Below are 12,334 nucleotides of genomic sequence, written 5' to 3'. Positions count from 1 at the left end.
TGTTAGCTAGTTCATGTCCTCGCCTACAGTCAAACACTGGGCAGCTTTGAAACAGATTTTATGTTACTTGAAAGGAGCCCCTGGTCTTGGGATATTATATAGCAATCACGGTCATACTCATGTTGAGTGTTTTGCACATGCTGACTATGTTGGATCCAAAATTGATAGGAGATCGACTACATGCTATTGTGTCTTTGTTGGAGGGAACCTAGTTTCATAGAGGAGTAAGAAGCAAAGTGTTGTATCTAGATCAAGTGCAGAATCTGAGTATAGAGCTATGTCACAGACTACATGTGAGATTATGTGGATATATCATCTTCTAATTGAAATTGGGCTGGAATATCACACACCAGCAAAACTTTGATGTGATAATCAAGCTGCCCTGCATATTGCCTCAAATCTGGTGTATCATGAAAGAACTAAACACATTGAGGTTGACTGTCATTTTATTCGTGAAAAGATTTAGGAAAACTTGATTTCCACCAGTTACGTGAAGACAAGAGAGTAAGTAGTTGATTTGCTCACAAAGGCATTGAATGGAACTCAAGTTGATTATCATTGTAAGAAATTGGGCAGGATCAACATATATGCTCCAGCTTGAGGGGGAGTTCTATAGAATGTATATAGACTTAATCTTAGTTATATATATATATAGGCAGCAGATTTGTATGGATCATTGCAGATCTGTAGGAATCACTCTTTATTTCTTTCCTTAGTTAGCACCTTATGTATTGTATTTATTCACTGTTCACCTACGTGGAATAAGACAACATCTTCCATTCAATTAAAAAAATAAAAGATGATAAGTTTGTTTCTTTCTTTTCTCAATGCCAATAATTTGAAACCATTAAATGAACAATTGCTGGTAACAACCAAAACCATGTTCCGCTATTTCTTTGTCTTGTAGATAGGTGAGCTTCAGATTTCCATCTTCGCAATCAACTTCATCAATTCTGGTGGATTTTATTTTAAGGGTGTCCTTCAAATAAAAGTGGGGCCTAATGTTGTTCTTCAACAAATTTGTTATCCAAAATAGTTGATAGTATTAGAGTAAGCAAAACCATGTGAGGCTTCATGTGCCATTGTCTCATCGGTAGTCACTAATTTCGCTCATCCACTAAACATTTGATATGAAACTTGTCATATATATATATATATATAACACTAAGGGATAGTACATTAGAAAAAAAGACCTTCTAAATTTGCCTACGTTTGTAAGTTGCACACCAATACTATGTTCCACCAACATAGAACTACTCTTGCTTAGTTGCAATTCTGATTCAATTATACCTGCATTAAAGTTACAACATTATCCATTAATTCAGATATATATAAATAACTAAACAAATGTTTGTTATGTGACAATTACCACTCAAACTGCAACTTAATTTGATGAGTGCCTTCTCTTGTTATTGTAGAAAGGTTAGGTAAGGCTACGAACAATATGCATTGTTGTTCCCGTCCTTCCTCAGATCCTGCACAGAGCGGGCGCTTACCATTCCGGGCTTCCCTTTCTTGTTTTGTAATTGTAGAAATGTTAGGTAAGTCTACTGATAGCCCCTTCTGGTTCGACCCTTCCCTTGACCCAGCACATAACGTGGACCTATCACACCTGGCTTCCCTTTCTTGTCTTGCAAATGCAGTTGATCCAAGGACTGTAAAGCGTTTCAATGCACTGTACCAAAATATGTACTCACTACGTTTGTAACGTTTAGTGCCGTCTCTGTTCCAGCCTTCCAGCTCATTCATTAGGACCTACAAATTAATAACATAAGTGAAGATGGGAAATTATTAAGGTGAAAAATGAAGTCATTATAATATTGTAGAATACCTGTATAAAGTCATGTTTGCGGGCATCTGAATTCACTGTCACTACTAAGGTCCGCGGATGGAAGTAACTAAAAAATTCAGCAAGAAAAGATTCATATCTTGGTTTAAATGAAGATTGTATTACCAAATTTATGCACTTGATAAAAAGTGGTCCAAGGTTTCCTGGCTGAAATGTTACTCCCTTCATAGACAATGAAAAATAATATTCAACACAAAATGACTTGTCAAACATGAAAGGAAATTGAATTGAAAATACTAAAGATGTAAGTACATACCTTTGCTCCAGTTGTGTCAGTTTCCAAGGACAACGTGATATTTTCACCCAAATTTTCAGCAAAATTTCTCAACTCAAGCAAGTTATTAGTTGCACGAGCACCCATCTCAACTTCCATATGCCTTGATCCCACTATGGGACATGGGGTTTGGAATTTAAAGCTATATATTACGTTGAACAATTGTAAATTAGGAGTAGCTATGAATGCTTCGTCCAAGTCAATGATGTTATTCAATGTCAAACTCTCCAATAGAGGACTCACAATTTTGATTTTTTTCAATCCTCTACATAATATAAGACATAAGGATTTTAGAGATGGGAATGTTGAGAAAATGTCATAAGGAAATGAGTCAGGAACATTTGTAGAATCTATATGGAGGAGTTGTAGTTTAGTAGAAGCAGACAGATCTAGTTTGGTAAAGGCTGGACAACACAAGTGAAACTCGAGGAGATTTTGAGCTTTTACTTCAATTTTTGTAATTTTTTTGCGAGTATTGACATGAAGCTTTTCGAGATAATTGAGATGGGGGACTGTTAATTCATTAAGGTTGTCACAATTTATCAAAGTTAACAGAACAAGGAGAGGACACTTGGGTATAAAATTGGAGAAGGTGTGCGAAAAAATGCAAACAGAATGAAAATACAACTCTTTCAATGAAGGCATTACATTAAATTTTCGAATAATATTCATGTTGCAATTTCCTTTTATATGGAGAATGGTTAAAAATTTGGAATCTAAAATTCCGGAAGACGCACAATACCTAAAAGTAGGTGGTATGAACAAATAAAGCTCTTTGAAACTGATGTTGTCTGCAGCAAGTTTAATAAATGGATCGACATGGTAGAGATCAGTGTCGGAGCATAAACATGACTCATGACGGTCCAATTGAGAGGAGCCGCAGTATCCACAGGCTATCTTTGAAGAATATTTGTGGACTAAATTGAGATCGTCATTGAATGATTTTATTATTTGTTGCCATTTTTTGGAAACAAGAGAAACTATTGGTCTCTGTTTCAGAGTTACACAAGACAAGATTTTCTCGATGATGTCTTCTGGTAACTTGGAAAATATTTGATCGGAATCAGAAAGAGTATCGGCGGCCATTACAAACAATGTAGGGTTTCGAACATCATTTCTAACATATATATATATATATAGAGAGAGAGAGAGAGAGAGAGAAAGAGAGAGAGGAAAAGAGATTTAGGAAATCTATCATTTTTATGGAGGAGTTGTGTCTTTCATAAAACTACACAACAATTTAGGAAGTTGGTAACTATAATGTCTATTCAAAATAAAAAAATATTAATAATAAATATATAACTTATAATTATATATTTACATATTTTTATTAATGAATATTTGTCTTGATTGGGAAATATACATATATATCATCTCGCTTCTCTTTCATCTCTCGCTTTAATAGAAAGAGATCGTTTTACAAAAAAAGTTGCTACAAATTCATGATTTGACAGAGAAATCAACAAGAAAGGTCGAGGAATGTTGAGAAAAAGTAAGAAAATGTGTTTTTAACTGCACATCTGTACGTAAACTTGTAAGATGAAAACAAAAGAGAGAAGAAAAAGAAATGAAGTATCCTGACATTAAAACAAAACTTATATTTTCTGTGCAATTCTCAAAGTTCTTGGTCTTTTGTTTTCCTTCATCAGTTGGAGTTATAATCTTAGGCGTATTTATGTGCCTAATAATCAATTTATCCCATATTTATAGTCAAGTTCGAGAGCAAATTCCTAGTTTGAATTGCAATTTTAGAGTAATTTGATTGTCTGTCCTCTAACTAATATGATTAGGTGGTTGTAGGGTGAAAAGCAAGGAAAAGGAGCGAAAAAGAAAGCCATCTAAGAAAAGGAAAATAGAAATTGAAGTTGCTAAGGAGAAATGGCCAAGAAGCTGGAAAAATGCATTGTATGGGAACATTTCCGCGTCGCGGAGCTGGTAGATAAGTGTGGCAAACGAAGTGCACAAAACAATGAAGTGTGCGATATAGGCGCGCCGCGGAGGAGGAATGAACTTCTAAAAATGTGAAGCGAGGGTACAAGTCCGCGTCGCGGACCTGGACTCCAGATTCTTATCACGTGTTTTATTTCACATTTATCATTAGTCATTTTTTCAAAAAAATGAGGAGAACGCGATTTGGGCGATTTTTGCTGACGAATTCTAGGGTTTTTCTTCTACTCTTCCATTTTGGTAAACATTTTAATGATCTTTGAACATTATTTTATGATGAATCATATTATGAGTAGCTAAATTCCCTTATTCTAGGGTTGTAGCTATGATTGATGGCATAATATTGTTTAACTCTAGCATGAGACGGGTTTTCTTATGATTTATGCTTACATTCTAGATTTTACTATTTTGATGCCTGATCAACATTGAAATAAACTTTTTGTCCTCTCTTGAACTCAGAAGACGAATGGAGGGATAGGTAAAATAATGTGAGGAACATGTTCATTCTAGGGTAAAAACATAGAGTGTTTCGGCTATAGAATAGAAATATACATATAGGCCTCGTTTGGTTAATATACAAGATTATAATGTAATGTTGTGCGATTGGTTTATGCCTATCCCTACTCCACGATGTAGTTAGGCTGTCAATGGTGGTAGGCGATTAGAGGTCGGGAGACTATGATCATAAATTCAACCTTGTGAATCAATAATGAGGATAACCTGTCGAATGCTGGCATAATTTTTATTATACTTGAAATCGGTGCATGCTAAAAGCCTGGAATTTCTCCCAAATTGTGAAATCCCGTTTACAACTGATTTAATTGTTAATAGTTAATAATTGAAAATTGTGTTAATGGTGTTACTTTAAACAAACTGTTGAACCTTTCTGCCACATAAGTAAATTTATTTTAGTTACAACAAAGTTAGTGTTTGATGATTTGAAGTCCTTTGGGTTCGATAATCCGACTCGAAAGAGTCACTGTATTAATTGAGCGACCATGTGCACTTGCGTGTGCATTTGGGCGCAACAAGTTACATATTATTTCTTGAGATAATGGATACCAAAATGAATCCATTAATTCTGGCTAATTGAAAAGGAGGACTTCAACATTTGGAGGTGTTCCAAAAGGACATTACACAATACATGTTGGAGAGAGCCAGAAGAAGCGATTTGTCATGCCAGTATCATACCTGAGCTAGCCTTTATTTCAAAACTTGTTAGCTCGAGTTAAAAATTTTTTTGGCTTTGATCATCCAATGGGCGGTCCAATACTTTATTTTATTAAATTATTCATTTTCTGGGTTTTGAAGAACGACGACTTGGAGAGCTATTTCATTAATTTTTAGGGTTCTTTCCTAAACTCTTTTACTTTCGATCTTTCTATGATACTTAAACATTGTTTGATCGAATCTTTGATTATGAGAAGCTACATACCCTAGATCTAGAGTTGTGGCTACAGGATGATTGTAATCTATTAAGTTTTCATTGGTTTAATATCAATTATCATATGAACCATTCTTATATTCTTGTTTTTCGTATTTCGTGACTGACCACCAATGAAATAAACACATTGTCCAAATTGAACTCGGGAGAGGAATAAGAGGATAGAACGTGGGAAATAAGAAGCATGATTTTCTCTTAATAATTATGGTTAATTTGTATCTAGGATAGGGATATACCTAGAAACCATGCTTAGTCACTATACAGGAAGAAATCGTAATGCTCGATGCTTGATCCAGCCTATCCCCGCTCAACGATGTAGTTAGGCTGTCATTTATCGTAGGCAATTAGAGGTCGGGAGACCATGATCATACATTTAACCCTGTGATTCATTGATTCGATAGTTGATAAATATCCATTTTAAATGATATTAATTGCATGAATCCTGATAGAAGCTGCAGCCCTGGACTTTACCCAATCATTGTTTTTAAACCCTTGAAATTGAATCGCATTTTTTACATTTTGTGAATTCTTAGAATTATAAAATAAATCACTTAGGAATCTTGATAACACTTGTGCTTAGCTGAAAATTGGAGAAATTAAGTGATTCTAAGCATAAGTCCATGTGGGTATGATATCCGGCTCTTTATAAGAGCCGCTTTAATACTTGAAAGACCACGTGCACTTGCGTATGCGATTTGGGCACAACAAGTTTTTGGCGCAACTGCCGGGGACTTTAGAATTAGGAATTATCTGATTTTTCTGATTTTTGAAGTTCAATTGACAACTTGATCTTAGCATTTCATTGTTGCAGGTTGTATTGGAATTTCAAACTAGACGACGATCACGGATTGGTATCGCCTCTAGCTGAACCAGAATGATTCGTGCACTACCGAAGAAGGCTAAGACGACTTACTTACCCAGTCCCTCTTGTTGCTAGTGAACCAACATCTAAAGTAGCAAGATTTGAGCAAGAGGAACTTGAAATAATGGCTAAGATGAAGGTCAGAGACGTGGCAATCCCACGTACCACCAATGTGACATCATGCATTTAGAAACCTGCAGTTGGTGGAAGGCTTGAACTGAAATAGAGTATGGTGCAACTATTGCACTCTAATGGGGTAGTTCACTAGTCTATCGCACGAGGATCCAACAGTCCACATCCAAAACTTCCTCGAGATCAATGATACTTACACTCCAATTGGAGTAAATGAGGATTCCGTGAGGCTCACTTTATTTCCCTTTTCTCTGCTTGGGGAAGCAAAAATATGGTTAAACTCAGAGCCCGCGAACTCAATTACCACCTAGAATGACCTTGCACAGAAGTTCCTCATCAGATTTTTTCCATTTGGAAAAATAGCTAAGTTGAGAAGCGACATTTTGAGTTTTAGACAGTAAGGGGGAGAGAACTTGTACCAAGCTTGGGACAGGTTTAAATCGATGTTGGTGAGCTGCCCACATCATCCTCAATCTAATGAGGTGTTGGTGCATACCTTCATTGAAGGATTGGAGCCTAACACCAAAATTCTACTTGATTCAGCTGCAGGTGGTCAGGCTTTGGAGAAGACATATGCTGAGCTATTCACCTTACTGAACAGGATTTCACTGGGTAACCCCGAATGGAACGGACGAGGGGTCAAACCTGTGATACAAAAAACTGCAGGTATGCTTGAAGTAGATGCAGTGACTGGTTTAACTGCATAGATTGCTGCAATGTAAAATATAATGAACACCCACTTCAACAATCTAGCATTGGGACAACAGCCCGCACAGGTGAATGCAGTTCAACATCCACCAACTTGGTGTGAGATCTGCGGAGGTGGTGATCATAGTGCAGAGGTATGTGGTGCAAACCAAGATTTTGTTAATTTTGTAGGTAATGCACAACGAGGAGGAGGCCTGCAGAACTATGGAAACTCTTACAACCTGAGTTGGCGCAACCATCCAAACTTTTCTTAGGGTGGAAATAAAAATCAGGCTCAAGGCCAAAATTAGTATAGACCCCAAGGAAATGCACAAGGGTACCAACCACAGATCCAACAATAGCAGCCAAATAAGCAGTCTAGTAACATGAGCACGGAGAAGATGTTGAAAAAGATCATGGCTGATCAAGCCCAGTAAGCTGCTGATGTGTGAAATAATCAGTTGGCTACATAGAATCTGGAGAAGCAATTCGGGCAGTTTGCTAGTGCCCAGAACTCAAGACCGCAAGGAGGTTTGTCGGGAAACACTAATCCAAATCCCAAGCAAGTAAATGTGGTGGATACTTGCAGTGGTTTGCAATTGGAAGAGTTAGCTCCTAAGAAACTAAACACTAAAGTTGTGATGAAAGAGAGTGAACCCAAGAAGAGCGAAGTTGTTGTACAAGAAGAACGAGTGCAACCAATAGTGAAACCACCTCCTCCATTCCCTCAAAAGTTCAAGAAACAGAAGGAGGATGAATGTTTTGGTAAGTTTCTCTCTCTTTTGAAACAAGTTCACATTAACTTGCCATTGGTAGATGTTTTGCAGGGTATACCTAGGTATGCTAAATATGTGAAGGTGATTCTGGCGAACAAAAGGAGGCTGACTGAATATAAGATCATTGCACTTACTGAAGAGTGCAACTCCAGAGTCCAAAATAAGTTACCCACTAAACTAAAAGATTCGAGTAGCTTTACGGTTCATATCACTATAGGGCAGAGCATTCATGCGCGAGGATTGTGTGATCTAGGAGCTAATATCAATTTGATGCTAACTTCTTTGTACAAAAAGTTGGGGTTGAGTAGTCCTAAACCTACTACCAACATCTTATAGTTGGCTGATAGATCTGTTGCTAGGTCTGAGGGTGTTGTAGAGGATGTGTTAGTGCAAGTGTGATCGTTGATATTTCCTGTAGACTTTGTTATGCTGAATTTTAAGCCAGATCCTAAGTTCCCATTCATCTTAGGAAGATCTTTCTTGGCTACTCGGCAGGCTATGATAGATATAACAGCTGGGCAACTCACTATGCGGGCCCATGATAAAGTGGAGGTGTTCGACGTGTACAAAGCATTAAAGCTGCCAACTGTTTATGAAAAGTTATCTGCCATAACTGTGATAGATCTTAAGGCAGAGGCTCGATACATTGCATCTAAGACCCTTTAGAGCGAGTGTTAGTAGAAGATGATATCTATGGGGAAGTTGAGGCACAGGAAATGGTGCAATATCTTGATGTGGCACTTGTAGGTACATCCAGAGATCATTGGGTGCCTTTAAATAAGGTGTTGGGTCCTCCACCCAGGCCTTCTAATGAAGAAACACCCTAGTTAAAGTTAAAAGCATTCCCAGCCCACCTCAGGTATGCATTTTTGGGTGAAGCAAAAACTTTACCGATTATTTTGTCTGCAGCATTGTCTGATGCACAAGTAGAAGCAACTTTAACCATTTTGAAGAAGAGAACGTAGTTTTGGGTTGGCAAATGGCCGACATCCATAGAATTAGTCCCGCGCTGTGCATGCATAAAATCTACATAGAGGATGGGCATAAGTCGAGTGCACAACATCAACGGATATTGAATCCAGTGATGAAGAATGTGGTGAGAAAAAAAGTGATCAAGTGGTTAGATGGAGGGATTGTGTACCCCATATCAAATAGTAAGTGGGTGAATCCAGTACAGTGTGTGCCCATGAATGGTGGAATGATTGTGCTAACTCATGAGAAGAATAAGTTAATCCCCACACACAATAACAGTGACGGGGTGGCGCATCTGCATGGACTACAGGAAGTTAAATGACGCCACTAGGAAGGACCATTACCCGGTACCTTTTATTGATCAGGTGCTGGATAGATTGGAGGGTCAGGAATACTACTGCTTACTTGAAGGCTACTCAGGGTACAATCAGATTGTTATTGCACCAGAGGACCAGGAGAAGACTACCATCACTTGTTCGTATGACACGTATGTGTTCAAGCGCATTCCATTCGACTTATGCAATGCACCGACGACATTTCAGAGATGTATGATGGCAATCTTCCATGATATGATTGAGGATTTTGTTGAAGTGTTCGTGGATGATTTCTCAGTGTTTGGTGAGTCTTTTGAACTTTGTTTGACTAATCTTGACAGGGTTCTTGCCATGTGTGAAGAAACCAATTTGGTGTTGAACTGGGAGAAGTGTCACTTTCTAGTTGGAGAGGGGATTGTGTTGGGACACAAAATCTCCGAGAATGGACTGGAAGTTGACAAAGCTAAAGTGGAGGTTATTGAGAAATTGCCACCACCCATCACAGTGAAGGGAGTTAGAAGTTTTCTAGGCCATGTAGGGTTCTATAGGAGGTTCATCAAGAACTTCTCTAAGATTGCAAGACCTAAGTGCAGCCTGTTAGAGAAAGAGATGAAGTTTGTCTTTGATGAGAAGTGTTTGCCCGGATTTGAGTTGCTAAAAAAGAAGTTAATAGAAGCTCCTATTTTGATTGCTTCAAACTGGGAGCTCTCATACGAGCTAATATGCGATTCCAGTGATATAGCGGTTGGGGCAGTGCTTGGGCAACGAAAAGATAAGATGTTTCAATCCATCTACTATGCTAGCAAGACACTTGATGTAGCCTAGTCAAATTATATTGTTACTGAGAAGGAGATGTTGACATTAGTGTTTACATTTGATAAGTTCATATCATACTTGGTGGGAATCAAAGTTATAGTCTATAGTGATCATGCTGCAATCCGGTACTTGTTTAATAAGAAGGATGTCAAGCCAATGCTGATTAGGTGGATTCTGCTATTGTAAGAGTTTGATTTAGAGATAAGAGATGGGATGGGAACTAAGAACCAGATAGCTGATCATATGTCTAGATTGGAGGATTCATCTCATGTGAAGAATGAGGGGCGAAGAGTTTCCTGATGAGCAATTGCTTGCTTTGGACCTTGCTCAACTACAAAAGGAACCCCAATTACCAACAAAAAAATTTGATGGTAAATTGATCAAATTGGTTGGCAAATTGAGTTGCTAACCAAATGCTAACTTATATTAATCCATTGCTAAAAGGCTCGTCGGTAAATATTACCAACCGATTTTAATTTGTTGGTAAACTTACCAACCAAAAATCAGTTGGTAAACACCCAAAGATGTTGTTACAAAATTTTGAAACATGGCCCTGAAATTTCTGTTGGTAAATTCACCAACTAATTTTTAGTTAGTATATTGTTAGTACCTTTACTAACAAATTGAAAAGGAGTTAGTAATTTTTTTTCTTCAATATTCGATTCCGTTGGTAATACATTGGTAATTATAGTAACAAATGTCTGATAGTAAACTTTTCCAAAAACATTGGTAATTGGTTGGCAATTTTAGTAACAGAAAATTTATGTTGGTAATTTACCAATAAATTTTAAATACTTTTATTTATTGGTTTCCCATCCGGTGTACTTTTTTTTTGGGTTTCCCATCCAGTGTGTAGTACTCACATTGGAGCCCGACTAAATCTGAATTCACGCCGGGAAGTCCCACATTGGGGGGTAAAGTGCTCCCTAACAAAGGCGACTCCGTACCCAGGGGGAATCGAACCCGAGACCTCTTTGTTAAGGATGAAGGAGTACTTACCACTCCACCACAACCCTTGTTGGTAATAAATTTTAAATACGTTAGTATGATTATTTGTTTTTCAAATAAATTTACTAATTGAGTGTTAGTTTGTTGGTAATTATCATTCAAGTTCACTGTTAGGTTAGTAATTGATTGACAATATGTTCAAAATATTATTAACTGAATGATTATTCAATAGTAAAATATATATTAATCTGTTGCATTTAAAAATCTAAGAGCATGAATATAAATCCAAAAATATTAATATCAAATTTATAAATCATATTTGAATGAATCAATGCAAAATCTATGATAACAAGTTAAATTAATCTCAATATGACACATATCATTATATCAAAATTTTTAATTTGAGCACGTTTACCAAAAATATTGACCAAATCAAAATTTTGGCCAAAACTTAAAGGTTAAAACGCCTAATAGCACAAACTATAAATGAAAGCCTCAAAACCTGAACCAACCATCCTATTAGATATAAAAATGACCTTTCGAAGCTAATCACGCTGATGGAATTCTTATCAGAACACGTTTACAAAAAATGTTAAGCAAAGTCAAATTTTGAAAAAAGTTAAAAGTTAAAACGCCTAACGGTACAAACTGAATATTAAAACCTCAAAACCCTATAAGACGAAAGATGACCTTCCAGAGCTAACTGCGCTAACAAAATTCAAATTTGAGCATGTTTCCCAAAAAAATTGCCTTGATTCAAATTTTAGCCAAAAGTTAAAAGTCAAAACTCTTAACGACACAAACTGAAAATAAAAGTCTCAAAACCTGAACCAACTATCCTATGAGACCAAAACTAAACTTATATGGCTAACCGCGGTGACAAAATTTCAATTCAAGCACGATTACCAAAAATATTGATTAAAGTGAAATTTTGGTCAAAACTTAAAAGTTAAAATGTCTTACGGCACAAACTAAAAATGAAAGCCTCAAAAATGGAACCCTCTATCTTATTACATCAAAAATGACCTTCCCCATCTAACTACATTGATGAAATTCTCATCTGAGCACGTTTATCAAATATATTGACCGAAGTTAAATTTTGGCCAAAATTTATAAGTTAAAACACCTAACGGCACACACTAAAAATGAAAGCCTCAAAATCCGAACCAACCATCCTATCAGATAAAAAATGACCTTTGGATTTAATTACGTTGATGGAATTCTCATCTAAGCACGTTCACAAAAATATTGACCAAAGTCAAATTTTGGCCAAAACATAAGATTTAAAACACCTAACGGCACAAACAAAAAAA

The 12,334-nt window shown here is 36.8% G+C and overlaps 1 protein-coding gene across 1 annotated transcript; it reads right to left on the bottom strand.

Moving 5' to 3' along the window:
- Window positions 1-1,365: 1,365 nt before the first annotated feature.
- LOC125869244 (uncharacterized) lies at window positions 1,366-3,209 on the bottom strand. Its single transcript, XM_049549810.1, has 3 exons — window positions 2,106-3,209; window positions 1,832-2,011; window positions 1,366-1,755 (listed from the first exon to the last, which is right to left on the bottom strand). The coding sequence occupies exons 1-3, from the start codon at window positions 3,207-3,209 to the stop codon at window positions 1,366-1,368; spliced, it is 1,674 nt and encodes a 557-aa protein (XP_049405767.1).
- Between the last annotated feature and the right edge of the window lie 9,125 nt (window positions 3,210-12,334).

This window comes from Solanum stenotomum, chromosome 6 (assembly GCF_019186545.1).
Source record: "Solanum stenotomum isolate F172 chromosome 6, ASM1918654v1, whole genome shotgun sequence".
Lineage (NCBI taxonomy): Eukaryota > Viridiplantae > Streptophyta > Magnoliopsida > Solanales > Solanaceae > Solanum > Solanum stenotomum.
This window is presented reverse-complemented; position numbering and strand designations above follow the sequence as displayed.

What these genes read in the sequence shown, in the direction of transcription:
- LOC125869244 (XM_049549810.1), bottom strand. Translation starts at nt 3,209, where the DNA reads ATGGCCGCCGATACTCTTTCTGATTCCGATCAAATATTTTCCAAGTTA. An exon ending in CTGACACAACTGGAGCAAAG is followed by an intron (nt 2,012 to 2,105) that starts GTATGTACTTAC and finishes TTGTCTATGAAG; the next exon opens with GGAGTAACATTTCAGCCAGG. An exon ending in GCAAACATGACTTTATACAG is followed by an intron (nt 1,756 to 1,831) that starts GTATTCTACAAT and finishes ATTAATTTGTAG; the next exon opens with GTCCTAATGAATGAGCTGGA.